The 17,850-nt window shown below is 43.6% G+C and overlaps 1 protein-coding gene across 5 annotated transcripts in view; it reads left to right on the top strand.

The window, feature by feature from the left end:
- RBMS2 (RNA binding motif single stranded interacting protein 2) overlaps positions 1-17,850 on the top strand; it is an 85,021-nt gene that overhangs the window by 37,932 nt on the left and 29,239 nt on the right. For all 5 annotated transcript variants that reach the window (XM_037848400.1, XM_037848399.1, XM_037848395.1 and 2 more), the window contains one exon: positions 17,418-17,584. In XM_037848400.1, the coding sequence (XP_037704328.1) occupies positions 17,442-17,584 (143 nt within the window). In that variant the 5' untranslated portion in view covers positions 17,418-17,441. The remainder of the gene's footprint in view (positions 1-17,417; positions 17,585-17,850) is intronic.

Below are 17,850 nucleotides of genomic sequence, written 5' to 3'. Positions count from 1 at the left end.
GAACATTCAAGCAGAGAAGCTAATTTTCAGAAATAAAACTTTTTTAAAGACAGTGTTTTACCTATACTAGATTTTTTTTTTTAATATTCATTTCATTGAGATATATTCACATACCATGCAGTCCTACAAAACAAATCGTACATTCGATTGTTCACAGTACCATTACATAGTTGTACATTCATCACCAAAATCAATCCCTGACACCTTCATTACCACACACACACAAATAACAAGAATAATAATTAAAGTGAAAAAGAGCAATTAAAGTAAAAAAGAACACTGGGTGCCTTTGTCTGTTTGTTTGTTTCCTTCCCCCATTTTTCTACTACCTATACTAGATTTCAATTAAAGACATTCATCTGACTGAATCATTGCCTTGAAGATCTGATGAAAACTTAGTGATTGGGAAGTAGGCATTTTACCAGCCCTACCATTATGATCTTTTGAAAACGAGAGAAAAGGGAAGGACACTCTCTTATCTCCTAGTTTCCTGTAACTCAGCAGGACAGGAAATATAAAGTTCCTGCTACAGGAAGAGGGAAGTTTGATTTTTCTTTTTCTGAGAGAAAGATGGAGTTATATATTTCTATATCCCCATCCTACCAGGCCCTCCCCCCAATTAATGGATATTCTGGGCGAGGGAAGAATAGAACTGTATTCTTTCTCTTGGCTCCTACTGGTCTGAAATGGTTCTCTGAGGCCATAGGCCCTCTGCCAGGACCTAAGCTAGAAACTGAAGAGCAAGATGTTTTCCTTAATCCTGCTGCACTATGATATATATCATAAGCTGCCCCAGACTGTAAGTATTGCAGCTAATTTGCTATTGATTGCTATGTCCTAAAAAAGAAAAAAATATGTCATTTTCACATGAGGATCAACTTCTCGACTGTTAAAGGAGCTGAACTGGCTGAATTTTCTATACTCCAGGTCTCTCAAAGAAGGGATAGACCTCTGCTATAGTATCCACCAGTTTGCTTTACTCCTTTGAATGACATACAGTTGTTTGGCTCCTGAAAGTAAAAGAAGTCTTGCAGATTTTTACTTATGACTTTTGCTTATAATCATGTAGGTGGAACTCCTAAAGTTGATTGGATTAGTGGCTATTTAGAAAAGGACACAGAACTGTACTATGCTCCTTAGGATTCCAAGATTTGAACTCTTTAAAACAAGGGCCCAAGGAGAGGCTAGGCCTGCCTATAGTTGTGCCTAAGAGCCTCCTCCCGAATGCCTCTTTGTTGCTCACAGGTGGCCCTGTCTCTCTAGCTAAGCCAACTTGGCAGGTAAAATCACTGCCCTCCCCACTACGTGGGATCTGACATCCGGGGGAGTGAATCTCCCTGGCAATGTGAAGTATGACTCCCGGGGAGGAATCTAGACCTGGCATCGTGGGATGGAGAACATCTTGACCAAAAGGGGGATGTGAAAGGAAATGAAATAAGCTTCAGTGGCAGAGAGATTCCAAAAGGAGCCGAGAGGTCGCTCTGGTGGGTACTCTTATGCACAATATAGACAACCCTTTTTAGGTTCTAAAGAATTGGAATAGCTAGCGGTAAATACCTGAAACTATCAAACTACAACCCAGAACCCTTGAATCTTGAAGATGATTGTATAAAAATGTAGCTTATGAGGGGTGACAATGTGATTGGGAAAGCCACATGGATCATACTCCCCTTTGTCCAGTGTATGGATGGAAGAGTAGAAAAATGGGGGCAAAAAAAAAAAAAAGGCACCCAGTGTTCTTTTTTACTTTAATTGTTCTTTTTCACTTTAATTTTTATTCTTATTATTTTTGTTTGTGTGGTAATGAAAATGTTCAAAAATTAATTTTGGTGATGAATGCACAACTATATAATGGTACTGTGAACAATTGAATGTATGCTTTGTGTGACTGCATGGCATGTGAATATATCTCAATAAAAATGAATTTAAAAAATAAATAAATAAAAATAAAACAAGGGCCCTCACATTTGCCCTAAGTCTCAGACACCTGGGGTAATATTAGATTTGCCATTAGAAATAAAGGATGGAAGCATATGATCATATAGAGAAGGAATTATGCAAGGTTATCCAGCAGAAAAGTTATGAGTCTTCTCATGAGGGAGACTTAATTCTGGAAGTGATTGGGAAACATTAATGAATTAATAAACAGAGAAATAACATGATCACGTATCTTTGAGAAAGCTAACGCTAGCTGCCTTATCAAGGGTGGTTCTGATGGGTAGGAGACCAGAGGCAGCGAGACTAGTTAGGAGATGTTAGACATGAAGGGAGTTCAGAAAAAGGTACAGAAGTTAATTTTGGGCTTTCAGAATTTGAAGTTATCTGCTTGATGGATATATGTTGGATGCTTTCAGAAAAAATATTGGTTAATTCATTCATTCAGTAAACATTTGAGTACCTTAAAAAAAAGTACTATGCAGGAAAGGTATGAAAAGCATGATAGCATGATGAAGAGCCTTGAAGTTTGATTTATTGAACTCCTTAGAAAGTGGAAACTCCTTAAAGATGTAGGCTTGTAAGAGAGATATTAATGTTTTTAGGAAGTTCTAGTAGTTCATTAATTCTTTGGGAAATGGAGGAATTTCAGTTGTGATCCTTGAAGGTGGGAAGCAGTCTCAGGCATAGAGCTTTCTGGCATCGGATCTGCCGGTGAAACCCAGATGCCTGTGGGGAACTGGTTACCTTGAGTGAATAGGAGACATTGATTCAAAGCAGGGTGCCAGGAAACAGCAGATTTAGTTTTGGTTGGAGGACTAGCATCTAGCACATGGGGTGTGTGAGGACACCACTGTGAGTAGGACTTTGCTGTTTACCAGAACTGCCACTCCCCTCCCAGAGTCACCAGCCACACGTAAAAGCAGGAGGAAGCAAAGAGAGATGGGATAAATGAGATAATGGCTGTAAAATACATGGCATACAGCAAGTGCCAAATGCCAATTATGATCACTCTTTTGAAATTAGGAGTCCTGCTCAGAGTGAAGGACAAAATTCTCCTTCCTTTTTTACAATATGGAGACTTCACCAATGTGAAGCTGTCATTTTTCTGCAGAGGCTTGAGGTTTCCACAAGCAGCTCTGAAGAATCCAGAACTCTGGAGAGATGCTTTTATGGAAAGCACATGAAGAGATTTGAGGCTGTGAGCAGGCAGCAAAATACTTAGATACCTACTCAGCATCTTCAGGGCTGCTCTCTCTCTCTGTGGAACTCACTTAGAAAGTTATTTCTTCTGTTTTGTTCTTTTATTGTCCAGGACTGAGATTTTCAAGAAATAATATTAAAGGGACTCTAATCCCTAAAGTTTGGTGGGGTGGAACTTAAAGAATGGGCAGAGAATTACACTGTATGACACCTCAGGAGAAGCCCTTGGGGGTATATTTTTTAGTTATTTAATGCAAAAGCATATACTATAGTCACTTCTCATAGTAAAATTACTTTGTCTTCTAGCTCTTAGGCAGTTGCTGAGTGCTAATACCACATTAAGGGATCAGGCTTAAGGTCAACTAAGTGTCACTGCTAGTTATCTTGGCTATTCTGAACTATATCTAAGGCCAAAATAAAATGAAGGAAGAAGAGTGTGGAGCAAGTTGCTATGCAGTGCACTGTAGGAACACAGGCTCAGGGCACAACAGACATTTTCAGCAAATGACTGCTTTATTACTTACACAGCACAAAGTGTCCAAAAGTGCAAGGGAAGACATCCTGTCATGGCCAGTCTCCCAAGGTGGCCCCAAAGTGCTCGGGATGGGATTGGTAGATGGCAGCTCTGCATGCCCCACTTTGTGTCAGAGAAGAGACACAAATCTATGCTGTTTGAGCGTGGATTTATCCACCATGGGGGCAGAGCCCTGCCTCTGAGAATTCCTGCCTTGATTAGCATCTGGGGCTGCTTGTTCCTGGTTTCCAGGTTTAAGGTCTGATGGGGCCTTTTCATTAGACTTAACCTCTTCCCCAGCTTGTGAAACGGAAACACACTGAAACGTCTTCACAATAGAAGGGGAGGTGGGTGGTAGGCAAGGGCTGGGAGATGGCTGCTAAGTATCTGTGACTTCCCCAGCAGTCCACCCTTGGGCCTCTCAATCAGGCCTAGCCTACTCCTCCACATTAGCTTCCACGTCATACGCCCACCTTCCACCTCGGACATGAAGGAGGAGATGGATCGGGCCTGCCAGCCCATGGCTCTCAACCATGTTGGGAACCCCAGTGGCTGCTGCCCCTTAGGAGGACTTTACCTATGGATACCCTGGCTCCAAGCAGGGTGATTAGGCCTGTCTGGAGTAATAGTTGCATCTGTGCCTCCCTAACCCCCCGGAAGACAGGTGAGGAGGTCCCACATAGAATCTGTTTGCACACTTTGCAGCCAGTGGACTTGCCTTTGGATTTTAGTCACCTCCTGCTCTCCCTCCTACCCACCGTAAGGTATTAACCTGCATATAGCAGGAGGTGTTAGCAATAGAATATATGCCTCCTTGTTGGGCTAGGAGGGAATCTAAGGCAATACGGTTATCAGCGTCTAACGATTTTTGCTGAGCCTGCAAGCCAGAGAGTCTGATGAAAGCTGTGAACTCAGCAATGTCGGCCAAGGTGGCTGACAGATTGTGTTTCATGTATTCATTGGTGAATAAATTGGAAAGATGACTGAGTCATTTGCCAGTTACATTACATCAGGATTTGTATCCTGACGGGTTGTCCAGGGGTATAGAGAAGAAGAGTGCATAGCCAACAGCTGTGCCATTATCTTTGTCACAAGGTGTGATTGACGGATTTCCTGGTGTTAGTTCAAATGTGAGGCAAGGAAGATCAGCTCCTCGAGTGTCAATCTGAATTCAGCAAAGACGAGAGAAAGAACAAGGGATCAGATGGCAGATCCAGCCATTTGGTCAGGTTTCCTGTTATCAAGATGGCCTGATCAGCTGGACGAAGATGTCTTCATTCCAGTTCAAATCTGTAGAAAAACAGAAGGGAGCAGTAACTACTCCTGACAGGGTGGTCGGGCCGTGCAACCACTTCCCATGGGAGACACTTGCCTCAGCCTATTTGCGGTAACTTATTTTTTCCTTCAAAGGCCACCTGGTTTGTCTGTCCCTTTCCTTGAGCTATAACCTCACGTGTTTCTCTTTGATCCGAGTGCATTACCCATATCTTCAGTCCACTTCCACCCCTTCCTGATAGATGGAATTGTCAGGACTCCTCAAAAGTATTCCATGACTTGGTGAGAGGGATGATGCCTCACCAATATGGACTAACTACAATGTGTAAACTCAGAATGGAATCTTAGAACATAGCCTAACGTGGACACAATAATAGTAATAGTCCCTAGATTGTAAGCTCTTACAGCAGTTAACTCTATCCCTGAATTGTAAGGCCTATCTCTAAACTTTAAGATGCTGATCCCCTAGCGTATGTTGTCACAAACATTGGGACTGGCAGTTTGATGTGCTGAGCCCTCAAGCATGGGACTTGCCCTTATGAAGCTCATTACCACAAAGGAAAGTCTAAAGTTGTATGTAATGGTGCCTAAGAGTCTCCCCCTGAGTACCTCTTTGTTGCTCAGATGTGGCCCTCTCTCTCTCTAACTGAGCCATCTCGACAGGTGAACTCGCTGCCCTCCCCCCTACGTGGGACCCAACTCCCAGGGTTGTAAATCTCCCTGGCAACGCAGAGTATGACTCCCAGGGATGAATGTGGACCCGGCATTGTGGGACTGAGAGTATCTTCTTGACCAAAAGGGGGATGAAAAATGAGACGAAATAGTTTCAGTGGCTGAGAGATTCCAAATGGAGTTGAGAGGTCACTCTGGTGGACATTCTTATGCACTATATAGATAACACCTCTTAGGCTTTAATGTATTGGAATAGCTAGAAGTAAATACCTGAAACTACCAAACTCCAACCCAGCAGTCTGGACTCCTGAAGACAATTATATAATAATGTAGATTACAAGGGGTGACAGTGTGATTGTGAAGACCTTGTGGATCACACCCCCTTTATCTAGTGTATGGATGAGTGGAGGAATGGGGATAAAAACTAAAGGACAAATGGGGTGGGATGGGGGGATGATTTGGGTGTTTTTTTTCACTTTTATTTTTTATTCTTGTTCTGGTTCTTTCTGATGTAAGGAAAATGTTCAGAGATAGACTGTGGTGATGAATGCATAACTATGTTATCATACTGTGGACAGTGGATTGTATATCATGGATGATTGTATGGTGTGTGAATGTATTTCAATAAAACTGAATTTAATTTAAAAAAAAAAAAAAAAAAAAAAGTATTCCATGACTGCTCCCAAGGGGATGCATGGCCCAACCTGGGGTAGGTGTTGTGCACTAACCTCCAGTATATGTGTGTCATGCCCCATGGGTCCAGCCCACTGGATTGTCACCCCATGTGTATTAAGCACTTCTAGTCCTGCTTCTGTCATACCACCCTTCCACCTGGTGGTCCTAAACTCTCAACATCCGGGGAATCATGTGGAGGATATAATGGGGTAAAAAGTGGAATCATCCCCTTACAGAGGCTAGAAAGGAAAGTCCCAAATGGTGTATCCTTGTTCCCCCTTTCAAGGCCAATCCTCATCCTCATAAGTGTAAGGACAGACATGAAGCAAAGCCTTGGTTCCTCCCTTGTCCCCTCTCTGGGCTAGGAAGCAGGATAAGGCCATGTTTCCCTTCTAGGGAACTGCTGAGTTCAACTTCCAGAGGACCTGAGTAAGGCAGACAGTCCATCCAGTAAGAGAGTTGTCAGGGAGTAGACAACGAAGCTCCTTTTCCAGGTGGCCGTTAAAGTATTCCACAATGCTGGCTGCCTGTGGGTGGTGGGTGACAAAGAAGGTCCATCTAATTCCATGCGTCTGGACCTATCATTGAGGATTGTTCAGTGAAGTAAGGTCCTTGGTCAGAGGAGATGTCATCTGGGTACCGAAAGGGGTCGCAAAGCCACTTTCCAAGGTACCCCATGTATGTATTGCATCTGCACAACAAACTGGAAAAGCAAGACCTAGCCTGACTAGGTGTATGTCACAACCAAGGTTAGGACATTCCTTGGATTGGTGAGAGAGGCCAATGTAGTCTACTTTCCATGAGCAGCCCGGTGTGGCTCCTCTGGGAATAGCCCTTAATGCATTTTTTTGGGTTCTGGCTTGTGGCTGACATCTCTCACATTGCTGAATGGCAAATTGGGCCTTTTTTAAGCAAAAGAGGTATTCTGTGTTCCTGAGCCCATGATTTCCTGGTGTCAGAATTTCCATGTCCGGTTAAGTGGTGAATCCATTCAGCAGTGGAAACATCCATAGGATATTCAGCTATTTCAGGGATGTCACTGAGGGTTTAAGTTCATGGTTCTCATCCTCCAGACAGGGTTTATCCTCTGCTCTCTCCCAGGAGGATCTCTAGCCTCATCAGCTACAAAAAGCAGCTTAGTACAACCTTGATCAGCTAGGTCATTCCAATGATGTTCACCGTGAGGTAGGCCCTTGCCATTCACGTCAACATGGGTAACATAGACAGTGCCTTTTTACACTACCAAGTGTTTCCAAAGGTCCCTTCCCCACACTGGGGAACCTTTAATTCTCTAATCACACTCCCTCCATGAACCTGACTAGACTGCTAAGCCATTGGCGACAGCCCATGAGTCAGTAAACAGGTACATGGAGGCACCTGGGTCCTGGTGTTCCAGGGCTAAGAGGACTGCTCACAGATCAGCCCGTTGGGCACATTTCCTGGTGCCATAGGAAAATTGGACAAGGGAAACAACAATGGCTGCCAGATGGCTTCCCCCTGGCTGACCCATCAGTGAACGAGAGCAGAGCATCTGGTGGGGCATCCTTGAGTTGGGGTCCCCAGGTTGCAAATGCAGGGATGGAAGGGCTCTCATTTGTTTTCGCAAGATCATTATTGAGGGGGACCTTCGCCACCCTCTCACGCAAGTGTGTCCCTTCCTGTGGGCCCAGAGGAGTGTGATCCTGAATGTACCACTTCCATTTGCTGATGCTCTGTTGTTGGGCCCTGCCTGGGTGAATGCTCTGATTACCAGGACCCAGGACATGATGGAGATTTCTGGCTTCAGGAGCACCTGAGAGCTGTCGGCAGTCCCCTTCGCTTCCACCAAGGCTCAACAGCGTGCCTGAAGCTGCCTCAGGAAGGAGGGGCAGCACTGGGCTGCATCTGGGAACCTCTTGGTCCAGAAACCCAGGGGTCTGCGGATTCCTGTTGCTCTCACCTTCTGCCTGTTGATGTGAGTCCTGATGGCAGAAAACTGTCACTCGAATGGAGAGCCAGGCTCTAAAGTTCCCAGAGGCGGGGCGGCTGAAACAGCCACTTTTACCTTCTCTATTCCCCAGGAAAATACCTGCTTTCTCTGTCACCCAGTATAGGGGTGCCAGGAGGATACCAAAATGAGGAAGACGCTGGCACTGTCTGGCACTGCAGGTGGCAAGAAACGCATTTCTTCATTCAAACGCCGATAGTCTACAGTCAGCTGCCATGCTCCACTCGCCTTTTTCACTGACAACATCAGGCTATTATAGGCAGAGATAGTGGAGTAGGAGACACCTGCAGATAGAAGGTCCTTTATGAGTTCAGTAATGTCCTTTCTCCTACTAGGGAGGTGATGTTGCCACTGCTGGACAATGTGGCCAGGAGATGGGAGCACGGGGGGTGCATGGCCAGTCACTCGCCCTAACATGATGGCCAGAATTTGCTGCGATTGGGGTGTGCATCTCTGCAGTTGCTGCTGAGAGATGCAACAGTACAGGACATCAGCTCCTATAAGGCAGTCCCCGGTGGGAAACTTTGGGGAACTCTGGAGAAAATGTAAACTAGAAGGAAGGGAAACAGTGGCAGCTAAAAAGCTGTGGGAACCAACCTATAAGATAACAGTAACCCCCCGTCCCCACCCAATACTATTCTTTGCCCCCTCCTCTCTGTGTCTCCCTGAATGACAGTGACCTGGGAGCTTGTATCCAAAAGCTCCATAAAGGGTTGTTTGTTGCCGCCAAATTGCACACACAGTAGGGTACGAGGCCTCTTATCCCAGGGGTGGATGAGACCCTTGGCTCCACCCTAGGCCATTTTTAATTTAGTCACGTTCGGGGAGAGAGGCCCCTTCTGGGAGCTGGACTCCTTGTTAGGACTAAAGGGAGAGGCGGGGGACCTGTGAACTCCTCCTCTTCCTCTGTTGCCCATATCTGGGGATTGTGAGAAGGAGGTTGGACAGGGGCCAATTGTCCCTGTCGAGCCTGTGGCCTTCCTTCTAGTTTACATTTTCCCCAAAGTTCTCCAGTGAAGATCCCTTCTTTGCTGACCTTTGGGACCCCTGGCTCTAGTAGCCATAAGCCTCTCTGCAAGTGGGGACCCCGGGAGGAATGGGCTGCTGCTGAGCTGACCCACAGGTTATAGGAACCTCTGGATTAAGAGGTGGGTGCCCATCACCCACTAGCCCAGCTCCCCTGCTGGTCATCACAGTGGCCACATCCCTTATATGGGAGCCCCTCCCTCATAAGGGAGTAATGAGACACTCCCAGGGGAAACCCTAGAGGGAGGAGCAAAAGCAACTTGTTGCCCCACTCAGGGGGGCCCTTTTTTTCCCCCCTTAAATCCAGTTTTATTGAGATATATTCACATACCATACAGTCATGCACAGTGTACAATCAGCTGTTCACAGTACCATCATGTATTTGTGCATTCATCACCTCAATCCATTTTTGAACATTTTCCTTACTCCAAAAAAAAAAAAAAATTAAAATAATTAAAAATAAAAGTAAAAAAGAACACCCAAAGTGTTCCATACCCCCTATCCCACCCTAGTTTTCATTTAATTTTTGTCCCCATTTTTCTACTCATTGGTCCATACACTGGGCAAAGGAAGTGTGAGCCACGAGGTTTTCACAATCACGTAATCACACCGTGTAAGCTACATAGTTACACAATCGTCTTCAAGAATCAGGGCTACTGGGTTGCAGTTTGGCAGTTTCAGGTATTTCCTTCTAGCTATTCCAATACACTAAAAACTAAAAAGAGTTCTCTATATAGCACATAAGAATGCCCTCCAGAGTGACCTCTCGATTCCATTTGAAATCTTTCAGCCACTGAAACTTTGTTTCAGTTTACTTCAGGGGGACCCTTTCTAATGAAATCATCAATGTCCAGTCACAAAATGGGAGTCTGGTGAGGGGCTAAATCCCTCCAGTGGGGGTAGAATATCCACGGGCCAACACCCAGCTGTCACCGGTGACCGTGGCTTCCTCCTCGTTGCTCCAAGCCTCGGTTGGAATTTGGGAGAGGTTAATCAGAATGAGATATGCTCGTGTGACTCTCTTCAAGGACCAGTCAAACAAACGTGGTGGTGATGCTGGGTCCGTCTGTGGCTCAGCCGCACGGCCACAGCTCCCCCCACCCCCACTTCCTCCTCTCTCAGCTCTAGTTGACTGAGTCTGTTGGAGGACAGGGTTGGTTGCAAAGCGCAGAGACTTTGCTACTCTGCCTGTGTGATCGGGTTGTCATCACGCCCTCATTGTAAAGCCAGGACAGCCACGAGAGATCTTCTCCTGGCATCTGCCCGTATCTGTCTTTCATATCCTGTATCTCCTTCTCTGAAAAAGCTTGCCTCACACTAACCTCCGATCAGGCTGGTGCCCTGAGTGCGGGTGTGCTGGATTCCAGAATGAAAGTGGATAATAAGAAGCCATGAGCAAAGGAAGTGTATGCCGGGCCATGGAAGCCCCAACCTCATTGACATCAGCCTGGAGCCAACTCTCTGGCATTCACAGGGGGATGGGAGGGATTTTCAAAGTCCCATTTATCCCTGCCTCTCCCCCAGAGGATGGAGCTCATCATGCCCTATGTTCCCCAGCTGCTGGTAGGGTGGGTGAGGGCAACCCTTCAGCTTAGCCCACAAACCACGAGTCCTGTGTTGCCCAAGATGCTCCTGTACAAAAGGAATGCAAGAGTGACAAAAAGGACAGCCAAAAAACCAACCCGCACCATACTTCCCATGTACCCTGCTCGCTGCACCAAAATCTGTGGAGTGAGTTGTGCCATGGGAACACAAACTTAGGGCACAACAGAAACAAATGACCACCTTATTACTTACATAGCACAGAGGGGCCAAAAGAGCAGGGAAAGAGATACTATCATGGCCTGTTTTCTGGGGAGGCCAAATGCTTGGGTCAGGGTTGGTGGATGGCAGCCCTGCATGTCCTGCTTGGCGTCAGAGAAGAGACAGTGGGAATAAAACTGCTTTAATAATTTAAAGAGAGACAGACAGACAGACAGACAGACAGACAGACATCTATGCTGTTTGAATGTGGTATTTATCCACCCTGGGAGGAGAGGACCCTGCCACTGAGAATTCCTGCCTTGATTAGCATCTGGGGCTGCTTGCTCCCGGTTTCCGGGTTTAAGGGCTGAGGTCTGGTCAGGCCTTTTCCTTAGACTTAACGTCTCTGTTCTGGTTTGCTAATGCTGCCCTTTTGCAAAACACCAGAAATGGATTGGCTTTTATAAAGGGGGTTTATTTGGTTACAAAGTTACAGTCTTAAGGCCATAAAGTGTTCAACACTAGGGTACCTCCACTGGAGAAGGGCCATTGGCATCCAGAAAACCTCTGTTAGCTGGGAAGGCTCGTGGCTGGCATCTGCTTGCTCCCAGGTTGTGTTTCAAAATGGCATTCTCCAAAATATTGCTCTTGGGACATTTTGTCCTCTCTTAGCTGCAGCTGCTCTTCAAAATGTCACTCTCAGTTGCTCTGAGGTCCCTCTGTTTGCAACTCTTTTTATAGGACTCCAGTGACTTAATTCAGACCTGCCCTGAATAAGTGGGGCAACACCTCCAAGGAAATAATCCAATGAAAGGTCTCACCAACAGCTGATTGAGTCACATCTCCATGGAAACATCCAATCAAAAGTTTCCAACCTGATCAACGGTAATACGTTTGCTGCCCACACAGGGTTGCATTAAAGAATATGACTTTCCAAAAGGGCGATGTGAAAGGAAATGAAATAAGCTTCAGTGGCAGAGAGATTCCAAAAGGAGCTGAGAGGTCACTCTGGTGGGGACTCTTACGCACAATATAGACAACCTTTTTAGGTTCTAATGAATTGGAATAGCTAGCAGTAGACACCTGAAACTATCAAGCTACAACCCAGAACCCATGAATCTTGAAGACGATTGCATAAAAATGTAGCTTATGAGGGGTGACAGTGTGGTTGGGAAAGCCATATGGACCACACTCCCCTTTGTCCAGTTTATGGATGGATGAGTAGAAAACTGGGGGAAGGAAAACAAACAAACAAAAAGGCACCCAGTGTTCTTTTTCACTTTAATTGCTCTTTTTCACTTTAAGTTTTATTCTTATTATTTTTGTGTGTGTGGTAATGAAAATGTGAAAATTAATTTTGGTGATGAAGGCACAACTATATAATGGTACTGTAAACAATTGAATGTACGCTTTGTTTTGTATGACTGCATGGTATATGAATATATCTCAATAAAATGAATGAAAAAAAAGAATATGGCTTTTTCTGGGGGACATAATGTATACAAACTGGCACAGTCTCCTTCAGGTTGTGGGATGGAAACAGACTGAAATGTTGGTGCACAATAGGAGAGTGGGGTGCGGTGGTGGGCGAGGGCTGGGAGATGGCCGCTGAGCCTGTGTCCGTGATCTCCCCAGCAAACAGGTGAAACTGCTCCCTTGGTTCACATTGTAAGTGAATGAACAGGGCTGAGTAGGCAATGGTTAAATATTTATTGAATGCCTGCTATGTGCTAGTCACTAGCGATCCAGATAGGCAAGTCAGGCAATTGCCTGCCTTCATGGGTTGACAGTCAGCAAAATCACTCTGGGACTGGTGAAATCAGAGAGAGGTAAATCCTTTAGGCCTTTTGTTCTCTTAGCCATGGTCTGCTGAAGCTTTCACCCATCCTTCAATTTGGATATAAATGCATTTTATGATGCTGTCTTGTTAAACAGTTGGAACTTCTACAGCTGCGTAAACAGAAGGAATGCAAATGTAGGGCACTAGAGAAACCATAGCTTCTTTTTATTCTTTATCTCAGTCCCCTGGATGCTCTTTTCTCCCTTACAAAGAAAAACATGGATTAATAGTTTATAGGGTCTGTCTCTCCAAATAGTATTTCTGGGGGAGCTGGACAAACTTTACTTAGGGACTTTCTCAACTTTTTTTTTTGTTCTTTCTTGGATTCTCTTACCCCTCAAAGCAAATATTTGTCTAACATTTCTCTTTGATGCCAAAACTATGCAGCAACTTCAGGAGGTGCTTGGGATTAACAAGAGATGAAGGGGGTTTTCTCTGAGCCATGGCTTTTTTTCTTGGAAACTTTCTGGCCTTGAAGCGATTTTATTATTGGTTAAGCCACATTTTTAGATTATAGCTAAGACTCTACTATTAACACCAAGGTTATAATCAGAGTAGCAAGCCAGTAGCTTCTTTTCAATTTGTTTCCTTCCCCAGTAACCCTTGTACTGTTGTTTGGGCAGTCCTGGCCTCACTGATATTTTCCTTCTAAAAAAATCCTCTCACATTGGGAAAAGGTGATAGATAGACTTTGCGTCAGGTGGCTCCTCACAGCACACAGCAGACTGCTCCTAGAGTTGCTTTTCTTGCCGTTATTGCTATTGACCTCATCACTAACATCGTCACCACCCCTAGGCCTAAAATCTCAGATTCAGGAGAAGCCAGTTGGCTTTCTCAGCTAAGGATTAATAACAGCAACTCCTAGAGATGAGGAGGGGCACATCTTGTTGATTGCACTCCAGTAGTTCATTCTGAACTCAGGAACCATGATTAGAATATAGGTCACAATCTTCTTGACTCTCTCTATATTTTTTAAATTCAGTTTTGTTGAGATATGTTCACATACCATACAGTCATCTGTGGTGCACAATCAGCTGTTCACAGTACCATCATAGAGTTGTGCATTCATCACCCCAATCTATTTTTTAAACATTTCCCTTATACCAGAAAAAGCAAGAATAAAAATAAAAAATAAAATAAAAAAGAACCCCCAAATCATCCCCCCATCCTACCCTATTTTTCACCCAGTTTTTGTCCCCATTTTTCTACTCATCCATCCATACACTGGATAAAGGGACTATGATCCACAAGGTTTTCACAATCACACTGTCACCCCTTGTAAGCTACATTGTTATACGATCGTCTTTAATAGTCAAGGCTACTGGGTTGCAGTTTGATAGTTTCAGGTAGTTACTTCTAGCTATTCCAGTGCATTAAAACCTAAAAAGGGTTATCTATATAGTGTGTAAGAATGTCCACCAGAGTGACCTCTCGATCCATTTGGAATCTCTCAGCCACTGAAGCTTTATTTCATTTCATTTCTCATCCCCCTTTTGGTCAAGAAGATGTTCTCAATTCCATGATGCAGGGTCCAGATTCATCCCTGGGAGTCAATATCCTGCGTTACCAGGAGATTTCCACCCCTGGGAGTCAGGTCCCACTAAGGGGGGAGGGCAGCAAGATCACCCGCCAAGGTGGCTTAGCTAGAGAGAGAGAGGGCCACATCTGAGCAACAAAGAGGCACTCGGGGAGATTCTCAGGCACAACAACTACAAGCAGGTTTAGCCTCTCCTTTGCAGTAATGAGCTTCATAGGGGCCAGCCCCAAGACAGAGGGCTCAGCACACCAAACCGCCATTCTTGACTCTATTTTAAATCAGTTGGTGTAATTATGTTAGTAGTGACAGTGGAAGGGGCGTAGACCCACTAGTGTTTGATTATTATTGCAGGTTTGGTAATTCAGTGGACATTTCAATGTGGGTCTGAAAGTAAGTACTGTCTCTTCTAGCACTGGCAATATGACTCTAATTAGGTTTCTTTGCCTCATCATTGTCTTGTCCTCTGAAGGCTGCTTAAAGACATACACGTGCCACACGCACTACAGGGCTCTTGTTGACTACATCACAAGACTATCGTGTTATCACAGAGGAATAATCAACACTCTTGGGCACATGGAGTGTTCTGTCTGCATAATCCTAGTGCAAGTGCTGGCAGAAAAGGGAAGACAGGGACAGGAAATATAAAGGGTGTGTTAAGAGCTGCACTAGGATCGAGAGTCTTTGGGCCATTTCAGAATGTGACACTGGATTTCTTCCTCTGCTGAAATATGAGAGCTAAGGAGCAAACTGTGTCCAAAGTGGGTGCACATTTGTGACTGTGTGTAGTGATAAAGATAGGGAAATACTTGCTTCGACATATTTTAGCTCAAGCAAAGAGTTTTATTTTGAAGTTTGCTAAGGGCCAGAGGCATGACATATAAATGGGACATTTCCCATTAATTAAGATTCTTTGGGGAGAAATTTCCCATCTTTGATATTCATGTTTCTCTTTTTCTTTTACCACTCCAATCCCTCGCCATCACCACCAAAGAGAGAGACAGAGAAATAAAACTGGAGATGAAATTAGCATTTTAGAGGGAAGCAATACCAAATAGACTTATAAAGTGTGTAAGCCAAGGGAAGAAGTGAAATATGTGTGTGATATAGTAAAATGTACTACATTATAGGTGAGTATGTTAATTTAGATAGAGTATTATGAACTAAGTGTAAATAAATGCTAAAAGCCTGATTGGAGCATAATAATGTAAAATATGTCACATAGGGATGGATCCATGTTCTAGCCAGCCTGGTATTTTGTCTCTAACGGAAGTACTTAGAAAGTGTTGCAGCAGAATCTGGTTGCCATCCTGGTATCAGATGCAAAAGGCTAGAGATTTCCCAAATGGCCCAGTACGCCATACCCTTACCAAAAGTAGTCCCCAAATACCTAGGTCCCTACCTGAGATTCTGTAAAAGAGTCACTCACTAAGTTTTATCTCTCAGAAACTTAAATCCACCAGAGTGTTCTATGCCAGACAAGTCCTAAAACCCAGAGGCAACAGCCTCTTTAAGAACAACAATCAGATGCAGCCCCCTTCCCCATATTGTCGACACCCCCTTTTAATATGAACAATTTAGGGTGCTCACTGCCTAGACACCCCTGAAGACGGAGAAAGAGATCAAGTTAGAGGAAGGGGTAGCAATAAACAAGATAAGATTTAACAAAGGTCTACGAATACTGATACTTTATATAAATATATATATATTTTTAGATGCTGGGGTGGTGGAATAGCTGGATGGACGTAAATGACATGGTGCAACTGTAACCTATAACATCCTTTGAAATTTACTCTGTAGCTACTCATTGAATTGTGCTTTGAAAATCTTCGCCCTTCTGTATATACCCTATATTGCATAATAAGGAAAGAACTGAAACTCTGGAATTGTAACCCATAACAGTTTGTGAAATTACCTATATGACTGCTTGTTGAGCTGTACATTGATAGTTAACACCATTCTGTTTGTATGTTATATTTTACAATAATGGAAGTAGCTGAAGTTGTGTGAAAAAAAACAATGCCTATGTAACCTATAACATTCTTTGAAATTTGCTCTATAGCTATTTGTTGAATTGTGCTTTGAAAGTTATTACCTTTCTGTATGTATCCTATATTTCACAATAAGGAAACAACTGAAACTGTGGAACTATAACCCATGACGTTTTTGAAATTACCTATGTAACTGTTTGTTGAGCCTTACTTTGAAAGTTAACACCTTTCTGTATATATGTTATACTTTACAATAACTGAAATTGTGGGACTGTAACCCATAACATTCTTTGAAATTTGCTTTCTAACTACTTGTTAAATCATACATTGAAAGTTATCACTGTTATGTTTGTATGCTAAAGTTCACAATTTTATAAAGTGCATTAAAAAAAGGTTAGAGATGTTTCGCCGCAAATCCTGGATTTCTGTTCATTCATTTAAACTTTTTAAAACTTATAAATAGTTTTTGACTAAACCCCAATTATGATGGTAACAAATTTCATTTTTTCTGCCTGATGTGATAATTAATATTTCCCTTTGTTTATAATAATTGTAAGGTTCCTGTAGGTATTCCGCAGTTCTCATATTGTACAGTTTTGTGAATAACTTATGTTCAATTATTTATATTCTTCATGATTTGATAAATTTTTATTATTTCCTCTTTGTCATTCTAGAATGGAACATAGATTTTATTAGTCTCATCTCAATACACAGTTTACTTGAAAGGCAGACATTAATCCTGTTCTGCAGCATCTGTATGATAAAAACATACAGCTATAATATAAAGTACCTTTATTCAAAACCTTTGACAAACTTGTTCTGGCCTCTCGTTATTCCTGAAAGATAGTAGGACAATTGTTTATTTACTTACTCTATAGCAGAGAGGAATTAGTTGAGTTTAGGTTTGTTTTTTTTCCTTCTCTTGAGTTTGTTACTGTTGAAGTTTGCAATCACCCTTCCCAGGGAGCCAGGATCCCTCACTCTCCAACATCTGACCTTGTGTTCTTCATGTCTTCCTGTAGCCATATGTGTCATTGGCTCAGCAGATGGCCCCACCTAGTCCAAGCAACAGTACCCCTAGCAGCAGCAGTGGAAGCAATGGAAATGACCAGCTGAGCAAAACCAACCTGTACATCCGGGGATTGCAGCCAGGCACTACTGACCAGGACCTCGTCAAGCTGTGTCAGCCGTAAGTTGGGGTACTCGCGGGTAGGCTTCTGGGGACAGTACAGATTTGGCAATACTGGCTTCTTGTCAGATACTCTTATCTTGAAATGCAGTAGTATTTTGCTTCTACCTCATAGTCACAGGGTTTCCCAGCAGCCCTTCTTAAGGAAATCTATCCACCACTAATATATAAAACCTTTTTGTGTTTCTCTGAAGGAAGCCAAGATGGGGCTGATCTTTGAAGCCTGGTGTCTGGGTTTCTTTCCAATATCTCCCCTGAACTAATGA

Source organism: Choloepus didactylus, chromosome 8, assembly GCF_015220235.1.
Source record: "Choloepus didactylus isolate mChoDid1 chromosome 8, mChoDid1.pri, whole genome shotgun sequence".
In the NCBI taxonomy this organism is placed as follows: domain Eukaryota; kingdom Metazoa; phylum Chordata; class Mammalia; order Pilosa; family Megalonychidae; genus Choloepus; species Choloepus didactylus.
Note: the sequence above shows the minus strand (reverse complement) of the source record. Positions and strands in the feature narration are given on the sequence as shown.